This window comes from Oncorhynchus keta, chromosome 33, assembly GCF_023373465.1.
Source record: "Oncorhynchus keta strain PuntledgeMale-10-30-2019 chromosome 33, Oket_V2, whole genome shotgun sequence".
Lineage (NCBI taxonomy): Eukaryota > Metazoa > Chordata > Actinopteri > Salmoniformes > Salmonidae > Oncorhynchus > Oncorhynchus keta.
This window is the reverse complement of record NC_068453.1, coordinates 9,777,885-9,792,073: the sequence shown is the minus strand read 5'-3', so window position 1 is coordinate 9,792,073 and position 14,189 is coordinate 9,777,885. Positions and strand designations below refer to the sequence as shown.

Genomic DNA, 14,189 nt, shown 5'->3' with positions numbered 1-14,189 from the left:
CTTGTGTGTACCAGAAGTCCTCACAAGGATAGTAAAACATGGAACATGTGGACAAGTGGGGACATTTTGCCTGTCCCCACAAGGAAAAATTATATTTTAGGCTTAGGGGTTAGGTTTAGGGTTAGGGTTACAATTAGGGTTAGAATTAGGGTTGGGGGTTACTGTTAGGTTTAGGGTTAGGAGTTAGGGTTAGTTATAGTTTTAGGGTTAAGGGTTTGGTGGTAAGGTTAGGTTTAAGATTAGGGTTCGATTGAGGGTTAAGTGTTAGGGAAAATAGAATTTTCAATGGGAATAAATTATTTTGTCCACACAAGGATAGCAATACAAAACTGTATGTGTGTGTGTGTGTGTGTGTGTGTGTGTGTGTGTGTGTGTGTGTGTGTGTGTGTGTGTGTGTGTGTGTGCGTGCGTGCGTGCGTGCGTGCGTGCGTGCGTGCGCGTGCGTGCGTGCGTGCGTGCGTGCGTGCGTGTGTGTGTGTGTGTGTGTGTGTGTGTGTGTGTGGCATGCTGCAGGGGTGGCACAGGGAGAGGGGTGAGGTGTAGGGGAGAGGGGAGTGAGGGTGGAACAGGTCAGGTAATGTGGCATGGCAAGGTCAATATTTTAGCTTGGCTGGTGCGTCCTAATTAAATTAGTAGAGCTCCGCTACATGGCATCGCACGCGAGCAAGCACAGAGATATGTAAACTCCTGCACTATCGTCGTGCCACATGCCAATTCATTTGTGGCGAAACGTAGCACAGCGTGTCAGTTAAGGGAAACATGACTGATTTGGAAGAGTTTCAATGTGTTTCATCTCACAAGAATAGGCTACAGTAAGCAGAGCAGGGGATGGGGGCATTTTTGTAAATTAACATCACTAGGCTGGCTGCCCATTGATCAAATACAAAGCCCAGTGTGTTAGTGTGTGTGGATTTCTCGTTAGCCATTTTGATTTCAACAGAAGGACCTCGCGTTTGTTCAATATCAACAACATAACATGTGTAGCCTATTTGGCTAACAGGAAATGTATTTGCTACACAAACAGGGTTTAAAAAGTCCTGCATTTTTTTTATGCCCTCGTGACCTAGGAGGTGGAAATATTGTTACAGACACTAACCATATGCATTTTAGAAGATTAGGCTATAATTCAAGATTGTCAAAATACATCAGAAGGCTTCATTCAGGTCCTAGCTGACACATCTCCTCTGACGATGTCATCTCTAGGGCCATCCTTTTCCCACAGAAGAGTTAATATTGTATGCATGGCTGTCATTCTCTCCCGTAGCCTCGAAGACTACGATGTAGTATACTCCTTTGACTATTTCTCCTTCAGAACTGTGAAAGAACCTACGAAAACTCACAAACATTGACGCACTTCAAACATATAGAGCGGAGTGCATTTCTGAATCTACACTTCGCATAGGCCTATCTAATTGAGGTTTTCAGTTCAAAGAAGAGTAGCTAATGAGCTTGATTTACTGTATGATGTGATGAATATTGAAAGACTAGAAGCAAAGGAATAAGATATAGAAGAGCACCTGTCATTAATTCATGATTAGTGATCTCAGCACCCACGCTCACTGAATAAGCATAGTCTGTGAAAAATAAAATTATTATATATTTATTATAAGAAGAGCAGTTGTATATGGTGATGGAATAGGCATTTTACATGATAATAGTTTTTAAATGAAACAATAAAGCTATGAGTAGACTACCATAACGGAAGCAAAATGAATGCCATAGCAACAGCATGTCGCTGCAAAATGTTCAATCCAAAGATACAGGAACAAACAAAAACTGAACTAAAACAGCAAGATACACTACATGACCAAAAGTATGTGGACAACTGCTCATCGAACATCTCATTCCAAAATCAAAGGCATTAATATGGAGTTGGTCCATCCTTTGTTGATATAACAACTTCCACTCTTCTGGGAAGGTGTTCCACGAGAACATTGCTGAGGGGAACATTGCTGCGGGGACTTGCTTCCATTCAGCCACCAGAGCATTAGTAAGGTCGGGCACTGATTGTTGGACGATTAGGCCTGGCTCGCAGTTGGCGTTCCAATTCATCCCAAAGGTGTTCAATAGGGTTGAGGTCAGGGCTCTGTGTAGGGCTCTGTGTGAAGTTCTTCCACACCGATCTCGACAAACCATTTCTGCATGGACCTCGCTTCGTGCACGGGGACATTGTCATGCTGAAACAGGAAAGGGCCTTCCCCAAACTGTTGCCAAATAGTTGGAAGCACAGAATTGTCTAGAATGTCATTGTATGCTGTAGCATTAAGATTTCCCTTCACTGGAACAAAGGGACCTAGCCTGAACCATGAAAAACAGCCTCAATCCAGATTCTTCCATCAAACTACCAGATGGTGAAGTGTGATTCATCACTCCAGAGAACAGGTTTCCACAGCTCCAATGGCGGCAAACTTTACACCACTCCAGCCAATGCTTGGAATTGCGCATGGCAATCTTAGGCTTGTGTGAGTCTGCTCGGCCATGGAAACCCATTTCATGGAGCTCCCGATGAACAGTTCTTGGAACTCAGTAGTGAGTGTTGTAACCAAGGACAGACCATTTGTACACGCTGCGCGCTTCAGCACTCGGCGGTCCCGTTCTGTGAGCTTGTGTGACCTATCACTTTGTAGCTTGAACGTTTTTGCTTCTAGACGTTTCCACTTCACAATAACAACACTTACAGATGACTGGGGCAGCTCTCGCAGGGCAGAAATTTGACAAACTGACCTGTTGGAAAGGTGGCATCCTATGACAGTGCCACAATGAAAGTCACTGAGCTCTTCAGTGTGGCTGAAATAGCCAAATCAACTCATTTGAAAGGGTATTCAAATACTTTTGTATATATAGTGTAAATGTGTAACAAAACTATACAAATCCTGTATGACGGTAAAAACGACCGGAGAAACACGCAATAATGCAGCAATATAATTGGCCGACCGACGAATGAGGAATCGCACCCATATCGGCTTGCACATCACAACAATAATCTGATCCGCACTGGAAGTAACATGGCTCCCGTGGCCAAGCCCCCGAGAGTTCCAGTGATTCTGTTGGTGATGTTTATTTCGCTCGTTCTCCCAGCCGTGGCATTTGACGGAGGGGACGCCGTCGCACTTCTGCTTGGGGTTACCACATCGGTGGTGGGCGTTTGTGCGTGCATGGGGTTGGGTCATTTTTGACTGACATAACAAGAGTCGTGTGCCTTATTTTGCTGAAATGTGTGAAGTTGACTGAACGAAGAAGACAAAAAATTAACTACAAAACCAGGAATTTGAGAACAGGAACTGGGAGCATGCGCACTGGACCTGTCGGTTACTTCCTATCACTGAGAGATGGCACATTATGGACTATACATAATAGACTATGTTACCTTAATATGACACCAACATTTGATTTCGCTTGGACTTGAATTGAATATCTTGAGATACTGTACAAGAATAATGTATGTCCCTTCAAAGAGTGTGATGATCAACTGTCCTTCCACGAAATATTGACATTGCCATTGGCAGGTGAATTGCCATCTGACAACTGTTACAAGCACAGTAGCTAAAGTGTGTTCTGTCAGAAATGCTTTCACCGCTCTTATAGTTTAACACTGTTATTAAGCCCTCTTGATAGAAAATAAATACCTTAATTATTTGTAAATTGCATCTTGGCTCATGGGTCCTTCATTTCACACATACATGTACATGACCAGTAGCCTTTACTATATTGCTCACTAAAGGGAATGTGTAGCCTCTAATATTTAAACCATCAATGTAATGTCCTTAGCTTCTGTGTTGTAAAACAAATGACAGTGCAGACAATGTAAAGATTGAACACTGGTCTAGTATCGACTTTCTCCATACCAAACAACCTCCCCTTTGTGATAAGATATAGCTCAGGGGGGTCATGGAGAGATGCAGTGTGTGCAGGCTTTTGTCCCAGTCCAGCACAAACACTGCCGCCAATTCAAATAATTAGACCACAGCCATTTGAAGCAAGTGTATTGGAGATGAGCTGGAACAAAAGCCTCGGCACACTGTAGCTCTCCATGACCAGTTGGTGACCCCTGAACTAGGCCATAGAAAAGCCTACACAACCCTGTTCTTTCAACAAATATCAATATTACATAAACAATGAAAGATGTACAATATTTTAGAGGTTGCCAGTCATTTGTTTCTGCTCCCAATGTTTCTCAATATTCTTTCTTTGAAACACAATAGTCTGTAGCCTGTGGGTGTGGGGTATGACATCACTGTGTTCTACTGACATAGCCTGGAAATGAACTGAAATTAGAAGGGAGCTGATAATTGAATGCACACACACACACGCAAGCAGGCACTGACAAACACATACATACACACACACGCAAGCAGGCACTGACAAACACATACATACACACGCAAGCACGCAGGCACTGACAAACACATACATACACACGCACGCACGCAGGCACTGACAAACACATACATACACACGCACGCACGCAGGCACTGACAAACACATACATACACCCGCACGCACGCAGGCACTGACAAACACATACATACACGCGCACGCACGCAGGCACTGACAAACACATACATACACACGCACGCACGCAGGCACTGACAAACACATACATACACGCGCACGCACGCAGGCACTGACAAACACATACATACACACGCACGCACGCAGGCACTGACAAACACATACATACACCCGCACGCACGCAGGCACTGACAAACACATACATACACGCGCACGCACGCAGGCACTGACAAACACATACATACACACGCACGCACGCAGGCACTGACAAACACATACATACACACGCACGCACGCAGGCACTGACAAACACATACATACACCCGCACGCACGCAGGCACTGACAAACACATACATACACGCGCACGCACGCAGGCACTGACAAACACATACATACACGCACACGCACGCAGGTACTGACAAACACATACATACACGCGCACGCACGCAGGCACTGACAAACACATACATACACACGCACGCACGCAGGCACTGACAAACACATACATACACACGCACGCACGCAGGCACTGACAAACACATACATACACGCGCACGCACGCAGGCACTGACAAACACATACATACACCCGCACGCACGCAGGCACTGACAAACACATACATACACACGCACGCACGCAGGCACTGACAAACACATACATACACACGCACGCACGCAGGCACTGACAAACACATACATACACGCGCACGCACGCAGGCACTGACAAACACATACATACACACGCACGCACGCAGGCACTGACAAACACATACATACACACGCACGCACGCAGGCACTGACAAACACATACATACACACGCACGCACGCAGGCACTGACAAACACATACATACACACGCACGCACGCAGGTACTGACAAACACATACATACACGCGCACGCACGCAGGTACTGACAAACACATACATACACGCGCACGCACGCACGCAGGCACTGACAAACACATACATACACGCGCACGCACGCAGGCACTGACAAACACATACATACACGCGCACGCACGCAGGCACTGACAAACACATACATACACACGCACGCACGCAGGCACTGACAAACACATACATACACGCGCACGCACGCACGCACTGACAAACACATACATACACACGCACGCACGCACGCACTGACAAACACATACATACACGCACACGCAGGCGCACGCTGGCACACTGACAAACACATACATACACGCACACGCACGCACGCAGGTACTGACAAACAGATACATACACGCGCACGCATGCACGCAGGCACTGACAAACACATACATACACGCGCACGCACGCAGGCACTGACAAACACATACATACACGCGCACGCACGCAGGCACTGACAAACACATACATACACGCGCACGCACGCACGCACTGACAAACACATACATACACACGCACGCACGCAGGCACTGACAAACACATACATACACGCACGCACGCACGCAGGCACTGACAAACACATACATACACACGCACGCACGCAGGCACTGACAAACACATACATACACACGCACGCACGCAGGCACTGACAAACACATACATACACGTGCACGCATGCACGCAGGCACTGACATAAACACATACATACACACGCACGCACGCAGGCACTGACAAACACATACATACACGTGCACGCATGCACGCAGGTACTGACAAACACATACATACACACGCACGCACGCAGGTACTGACAAACACATACATACACCCGCACGCACGCAGGTACTGACAAACACATACATACACACGCACGCACGCAGGCACTGACAAACACATACATACACGCACACGCACGCACGCACTGACAAACACATACATACACGCGCACGCACGCACGCAGGCAAACACATACATACACGCGCACGCACGCACGCAGGCAAACACATACATACACGCACGCACGCACGCACTGACAAACACATACATACACGCGCACGCACGCACGCACTGCAAACACATACATACACGCGCACGCACGCAGGCACTGACAAACACATACATACACCCGCACGCACGCAGGCACTGACAAACACATACATACACGCGCACGCACGCACGCAGGCAAACACATACATACACGCGCACGCACGCAGGCAGGCAAACACATACATACACGCACACGCACGCACGCAGGCAAACACATACATACACGCGCACGCACGCAGGCACTGACAAACACATACATACACGCGCACGCACGCAGGCACTGACAAACACATACATACACGCGCACGCACGCAGGCACTGACAAACACATACATACACGTGCACGCATGCACGCAGGTACTGACAAACACATACATACACACGCACGCACGCAGGCACTGACAAACACATACATACACCCGCACGCACGCAGGTACTGACAAACACATACATACACGCAGCACGCATGCACGCAGGTACTGACAAACACATACATACACACGCACGCACGCAGGCACTGACAAACACATACATACACCCGCACGCACGCAGGCACTGACAAACACATACATACACGCACACGCACGCAGGCAGGCAAACACATACATACACGCGCACGCACGCAGGCACTGACAAACACATACATACACACGCACGCACGCAGGCACTGACAAACACATACATACACACGCACGCACGCAGGCACTGACAAACACATACATACACGCGGCACGCACGCAGGCACTGACAAACACATACATACACGCACGCATGCACTGCAGGCACTGACAACACATACATACACGCGCACGCACGCAGGCACTGACATAAACACATACATACACACGCACGCACGCAGGCACTGACAAACACATACATACACGTGCACGCACGCAGGCACTGACAAACACATACATACACGCACACGCGCGCGCTCGCACACACACAGACACACACACACACAACACAACACAACACAACACACACACACAAACACGTACTGCATAAAGTGCTTGTTAATTATACATATGAGAAGTCAGTCTAGCCTGAGGTGAACCATCACCTAGTTTAACCTCTTCATTACCGTGACATATGAATTTATGACATGATACATGTAGCAATGTAATATAGCATTATTTAAAAATCACATTCTACATGTACTGGATTTGATTGTTGTTACACTTGGCTTCTGAATTAGTGTTGGGTGTAGGTCTAGTGCATAGGGACATATAGCTGCCTATAGGTTTAGTCGAATTCATTAATTAATTAATCTATATAGGTGGGCTTTAAGCTAAACGCATATTATGCAGAAATGGGAATCTAATGCACTGGGTCTCAGAAAGAGTGATCCGGTCGCACTCTCTCCCAATGTACGCTATAATGACTGATGAAGGCAACGAGGGACTTGTGATGCTGCACCCATTGAGCAGATTGCCGTGAGAGACTATAGTGCCGCAACAAGAGACAAGACGCGTCTTGGATCACAAATCGGATCAGTGCGCATGCTCCGTCCGTTCCGTTTACTGTATATTCACTGTGGTAAAAGGGCAGGCAGGCAACAAACCAAGCTTCTTCTTTTTTTTTACAGCAAAGTGGCTTCTACAATGTAAATAAGCTCAAAGGAAACCAAAAGGAATATCAACAGGTACGCTTTTAATTTACATCTTAGCAGTCCTTTCGATTTTTATTGGCCTAGTTACTGTGGCTTTGGATTCCAGTCAATTCATAGCGGGTACTTGGAAATTCTTCTGCCTAATGGACGTGCGGATTCGCTACACGGTAATGTTCAATCCAACAGTGAACGGTGAGAAATATATATTGTAGTCGAATGAATTCCAACAAAAATGCATGGGAACCGCTCGCATAGCGCTCACCCGAAGGTTAGATAATGCTTAAAAGCGCATCTCTATAATGACAGAATTCGGAAAATACAGTCGGTCACGAATAGCTTTTGTTTGATATGATCTGTTTTACATTTTTATAAACGAATATGGCATGTTTTTGCATAGCTATCTAGTATTGAATTGTTTATTTCATTCGTGATTTATTTGCATCGAAATGCAGAATTTGATTTATCATCTCATTGTTATAAACATCAATAAACAATTCATAGGGTAACAAATATAATTCTGACTAGACGGTGTTCTTTGTTAAAATGGTTGTGAGATTCGATAGTCTATTGCCTAAAATCAAAGCTGAGCTGGGAAATAGATAAAAGCCCAGGTCAATAAACCGCCTTAATCAGGTGAATAGCTTATTATAACGTTTACCGTGTAATTCCAGCCAACGGTTAATCAGACAAAAACATGGATGCTTTTAATTCTGTATGCAACATCCGTTAATTTTCAACAAAGCATGAAGGCACATGCTGAGTTTATTGTAAGCATCCCTTGGTCAGATCAATTCTGCAGGGTCTTTGGGTGTGATCAACAGCTTTCTTGCAGCATAATGTTTAACACGTTTTACGACATAATAAAAATGACCAAACATCGAACGGAACCCTTTTGTTTACCCCCTTTCTTACCAGACATAAGATGATATGCATTCCCCTTTAATAGTGACTTAAAACGTTGTCGTAGCATAACATTACTTGTATTTTCTCTAACGTTCTGTCATTTCTAAAAGGGCGGCCCATAAAAGAAAGTCTATTATTGTAACCAGGATAAATGATTGTGTCTTATTAAGCTCATCTGTAGACGAACTATTCCAGCTAGGGCACTGCTCTGCACTGATTGCATACCATTATAAATGCAATGAGCAATTCGACTGAAAATGGAAAATTAATTACAAAGGGGAAATGGTAGTTTATCATACACCCAGATACAAGCTAAAGGGTGTGATGCAATGTAAAAACAGTATGAGTGAATCCTGATCAGTGGCTGGTATTTTTCAGGTATTTTTAGGTGTGATGAGACAAAAGAACAAAGGATGCCGTAGAAGAGAGGCTGCTTACAAGCCGGGAATCTGCTTCAAAACACAACAAATGGATCTATCACCTCCCCCTGCCGCCTCCAGATAATGATACTTGGCTGAAGCTACTACATCTTTATGATCCCTCCTCCATCTATGGCGAACTATAGCCATGCAGGGGACCACAACATCTTGCAGAATGTCTCTCCTCTCGCCACGTTTCTCAAACTGACATCCCTGGGTTTTATCATTGGAGTCGGCGTCGTTGGCAACCTCCTGATCTCCATCCTACTGGTCAAAGACAAAAGCCTGCACCGCGCACCATACTACTTCCTGCTGGACCTGTGCGCCTCGGACATCCTGCGCTCCGCCATCTGCTTCCCCTTCGTCTTCACCTCTGTCAAGAATGGTTCCACCTGGACGTACGGCACGCTTACATGCAAAGTGATAGCCTTCCTGGGGGTGCTGTCCTGCTTTCACACAGCGTTCATGCTCTTCTGTGTGAGTGTGACACGCTACCTGGCCATAGCCCACCACCGCTTCTACACCAAGAGGCTCACCTTCTGGACGTGTCTGGCAGTCATCTGCATGGTGTGGACGTTGTCGGTGGCCATGGCCTTTCCCCCGGTGCTGGACGTAGGGACGTACTCTTTCATAAGGGAGGAGGACCAGTGTACGTTCCAGCACCGCTCGTTCAGAGCCAACGACTCCCTGGGCTTCATGCTGCTCCTCGCCCTGATCCTCCTGGCCACCCAGCTTGTCTACCTCAAGCTAATCTTCTTCGTCCACGACCGCCGGAAGATGAAACCAGTCCAGTTCGTGCCTGCCGTCAGCCAGAACTGGACCTTCCATGGTCCCGGGGCCAGCGGCCAGGCAGCGGCTAACTGGCTGGCGGGGTTCGGCAGGGGCCCCACCCCGCCCACCCTGCTGGGGATCAGGCAGAACAGCAATGCAGCGGGCCGGCGACGCCTGCTGGTGCTGGACGAGTTTAAGACTGAAAAGAGGATAAGTAGGATGTTCTACATCATGACCTTCTTCTTCCTCACACTGTGGGGCCCCTACCTAGTGGCCTGCTATTGGAGGGTGTTTGCCAGGGGCCCCGCGGTCCCAGGGGGGTACCTGACTGCGGCGGTGTGGATGAGCTTCGCCCAGGCGGGAGTCAATCCCTTTATCTGCATCTTCTCCAACAGGGAGCTCCGGCGCTGCTTCAGCACCACTCTCCTTTACTGCAGAAAGTCCAGGTTACCTAGGGAACCCTACTGCGTTATATGAAGGCTTGGGTTGTTTTTTCCCTTCCACTTCTCCACTGATTGATCTCAATTTGGGTTTGGTCCCATTGTACAGCTCTCTTTCTCTTCATCCTCCAGTTTCTCCTCCTCCTCCTCCTTCCCTCTCTTCTGAGGCAAAAGTTGGACTGTCAATCACTCCCTTGGTCCTGTGATTGAACATCAAACATGGAGGTTGAAGGGAATGAAATAAGCAGGTAGCTGAGAACCTCTCCTATGTTTATGTTCTAGTAAACAACTGCTGTGGAAGGTTATTTAGAAGCAGAGAAGATGAAGAAAACATAATCATTGGTGAAACTACAAAATCAAAGGACTGAGCCCTTGCTTTGGATATTTTGAAGATAATTCTTTGAGTTAAAAGGTTTTGGTGAAAAACCCCCACAGAAAACTAAGAAACGATTTCCTCTAAAGATTCACTGGAATTGTTTTGCATTTAAAAGTTGCACTAAAAAGAAGATGTAAAGATGCTTTTTTTGATCTACGGTTGCATTGCAAGATGCAAGGACAACTTGTTTCCCCCCCTAACTAAACAATGAATGCTTTACTTTGCAACAGACATCCCATTCGCTGTATGTAAAGCAAAACAATGTTCGGTGACTAACTGTTGGAATACACCTTCACAAGAGGATTAAATTGGTTTTAATGTAAGTGATATCTTTTTCATTTTGGGGGGCGAGGGGTGTGAGGGGGGCTTAATGAAGGGAATAATGATGTGTGGTTTTGAAGTTGCAACTTAAATCTAGAAATTATTTCTTGTAGTTTTACGATCCATGTGTCCCTATTGTCTGGAATAGTTCTTTTTCTGAATTTGCTCACATTTGACAAAAAAAAAAAGCGTATTTGGATAAAAACTTGTTTTTTGAGAACAAACAAACCTTAAGAAAGACAGTGAAGAAATACTTAAATGTGTCACATCCATGTTACCTAAACCCTGAAATATTGTTACAGTATTGCTGAAGCCACTCCAGGTGTTCTTGCCTTAATGGTTCTGATATTGTTCTGTTTTTCAGTTGTTTGGATTTTCTCATCCACTCCTGAGAAGTCCTTGACTCTATTCACATCAATGTCAAGTGCATGTTCATTTTCAAAAGCTGGTCCACACTCGTAAGCATCACGGGTCATACACTCAGCAGAGCAGCCCATTTTTTATTCTGCAAAGGTTTGCTATGTACACCCCACAGAGTGCTCAGAGCACAGGGAGTGAGTGTGTGTGTGTGTGTGTGTGTGCGTGGGCACATGTGTGTTTGTGTGTGAGTCTTCAGACAGCTGTCACTTCAAGACCAGAGCCTTATTATGAAATCTTGCACAATTTGTAAAGTGTTGAAGGGAAAAAAAACATTTAAAGGCACACCGTCTTGTTTATTTATACTTTCCATACATTTGCTCTCTACTGATTGTTTTCAATAACTTACTTTTTTCTCTTGTGGCCATTTTAATATTTATTCTGTATTCTTTTTTGTATATTATAGATAGATTGTGTGTAAGTATGTGAGTCTTTCATTTTGAAGTCCCGAATGTGAGTACAGTTTAAATGACGATTGCATTCGCTGAAAGTTAACTGTGTAATCTGTTGAAAATAAAATTTTACATTTTGCAAACTTGTTTTTTTCCTTTCACTGACAGAGATTTCATGTTCAATCCGGCCTTCACCCCCCTTCATTTCTTCGCATTTTATTGTCACAAAGTGGGATTAAAATAGATTTAATGATATATTTCTTTGTAAATGATCTGTTTAATGTCAAAATGATGAAAAAAAAGTGAAACATTAATATACCTTAATTAAATAAGTATTCACCCCCTGTGTTACAAGTTTCAAACATATTACAAGCACCTTTACCAGCGATTACAGCTGTGAGGCTTCTTGGGTTAGTCTCTAAGAGCATTGCACACCTGGATTGTGCAATATTTCCCCATTGTTCTTTTCAAAAATGCTTCAAGCTCTTATAGGTTTTGGGGGACATGGCTAGACAGCCATTTTCAAGTCTCCCCATAGATTTTCAAGCAGGTTTAAGTCAAAACTGTAATTTGGCCACTCAGGAGCAGTCACTGTCTTCTTGGTAAGCAACTCTAGTGTATTGTGAAATAACTACATTGTTGCAATTGAACACTGTAGCTGTTTTAAAATCACCAATCGGGGGGCGGACTGGTATCAGAAATCGTCCCTGACATTTCTAACACACTGGATATTTTTTTTTTCCTTCAGGCCCCCATTATTAGCCAGATAATGATTATTTTGTACAAAACCCCCAAGTTAGACAGGTCCACTGGGCTAACAAGGGACAAGCCCATCTGGCATTTGCCCAAAATACCAGATGGGCTTGGTGACCAGTCTGCCCCGGCCACCGATGGCCTCATGGTGGCATTCCTTCCTGTTTCCTTCCTGTGCTGCAGCTCAGTTCAGAAGGAAGAGTGTATATTTTTGTATCTGGGTGGTTTAATATCATCATCCACAGAATAATTATTAACTGGACCGTGCTTAAAGAGATATCCAATGTCTGAGGGTGTCACGACTTCCGCCGAAGTCGGTCCCTCTCCTTGTTCGGGCGGTGTTCGGCGGTCGACGTCACCGACCTTCCAGCCATCGCTGATCCATTTTTCATTTTCCATTGGTTTTGTCTTTTCTTCCATCACACCTGGTTTCAATCCCATCAATTACATGTTGTGTATTTAACCCTCCGTTTCCCCTCATGTCTCAGTGATTGTTTGTTGTATGTTTTGTGCAAGCCATGTTCTGGTGTGCGACGGGTTTTGTACCCTATCATACTATTTTTGTATATATTGTTTTTCTGAGTTTTTTTTTTAGCATTTATTAAACTGCTCCGTTTATACCAAGTGCATTCTCCTGCGCCTGACTTCCCTGCCACCAGCACGCACCCATTAAGAAGGGCCCTTACATACTGTATGTTGTATGTATGGGGGACAGAGGAAGGGGTAAACATGAAAAATGATGTCAATCCCTATTATTTCACACAGCATGAGTCCATCAAATGTATTACGTGATTTGTTATGTCGAAATGTACCCGTGAACTAATCTAGGCTTGCCTGAACAAAGGGGGTGAATGAATACTTACGCAAAAACAACTATATTTTAGTTAAACAATTTAAATACATTTCTAAATATTTGTCAAATGTTCTTTTCAATTTGACGTTATGGAGTATTTTGTGCAGATCAACGACAAAAATGACCACAATGAAATCCATTCTCAATCCCACTTTGTAACGCAACAAAATGTGAAGAAATTCAAGGAGGGGTAAATTCTTATGATACCCACTGTAACCTTGTGAACACGGTGGTGGCATCAATGACAGGTTGATCAAGGTGCACAACAAGAAGCCATGCCACTGCCAATCTGCTTCTCTTGTGTCTAGATGTATTGATAGTGAATTGAGTTCTGTGCTGTGTTTGTGTTTGAAGGCTTCCCGTTCATTCACTGTGTCATCTTCTGCCTTTGTGGAACGTGTACTTAAGCATCTTCATTTCTATGCCAGTCTCCAAAACAATAACTCAATTACCTTAGCCCAGTTGGCTTGCGAACATAA

General features: G+C 45.0%; 2 protein-coding genes across 4 annotated transcripts; both read left to right on the top strand.

The window, feature by feature from the left end:
• The first annotated feature begins 2,983 nt into the window (after window positions 1–2,983).
• Window positions 2,984–3,176, top strand: LOC118365932 (small integral membrane protein 30-like). Its single transcript, XM_035748228.1, has one exon. It carries the CDS (start codon window positions 3,006–3,008, stop codon window positions 3,174–3,176), a length of 171 nt encoding a protein of 56 aa, XP_035604121.1. The 5' UTR covers window positions 2,984–3,005.
• Window positions 3,177–7,878: 4,702 nt separating this feature from the next.
• LOC118365877 (probable G protein-coupled receptor 85) lies at window positions 7,879–12,247 on the top strand. 3 transcript variants are annotated; one of them, XM_052491831.1, is made up of 3 exons: window positions 7,879–8,098; window positions 9,347–11,293; window positions 11,660–12,247. In XM_052491831.1, exon 2 carries the CDS (start codon window positions 9,502–9,504, stop codon window positions 10,633–10,635), a length of 1,134 nt encoding a protein of 377 aa, XP_052347791.1. In that variant the 5' UTR covers window positions 7,879–8,098; window positions 9,347–9,501; the 3' UTR covers window positions 10,636–11,293; window positions 11,660–12,247. The 3 variants fall into 3 exon arrangements, with proteins under 3 accessions (XP_052347791.1, XP_052347792.1, XP_035604074.2); XM_052491832.1 differs by having other exon boundaries at window positions 7,879–8,232; XM_035748181.2 differs by having other exon boundaries at window positions 7,879–8,257.
• Window positions 12,248–14,189: the final 1,942 nt, after the last annotated feature.

Excerpts from the sequence above, each read along its gene's own strand:
- LOC118365932 (XM_035748228.1), top strand. The coding sequence starts at position 3,006 with ATGGCTCCCGTGGCCAAGCCCCCGAGAGTTCCAGTGATTCTGTTGGTG.
- LOC118365877 (XM_052491831.1), top strand. The coding sequence starts at position 9,502 with ATGATCCCTCCTCCATCTATGGCGAACTATAGCCATGCAGGGGACCAC.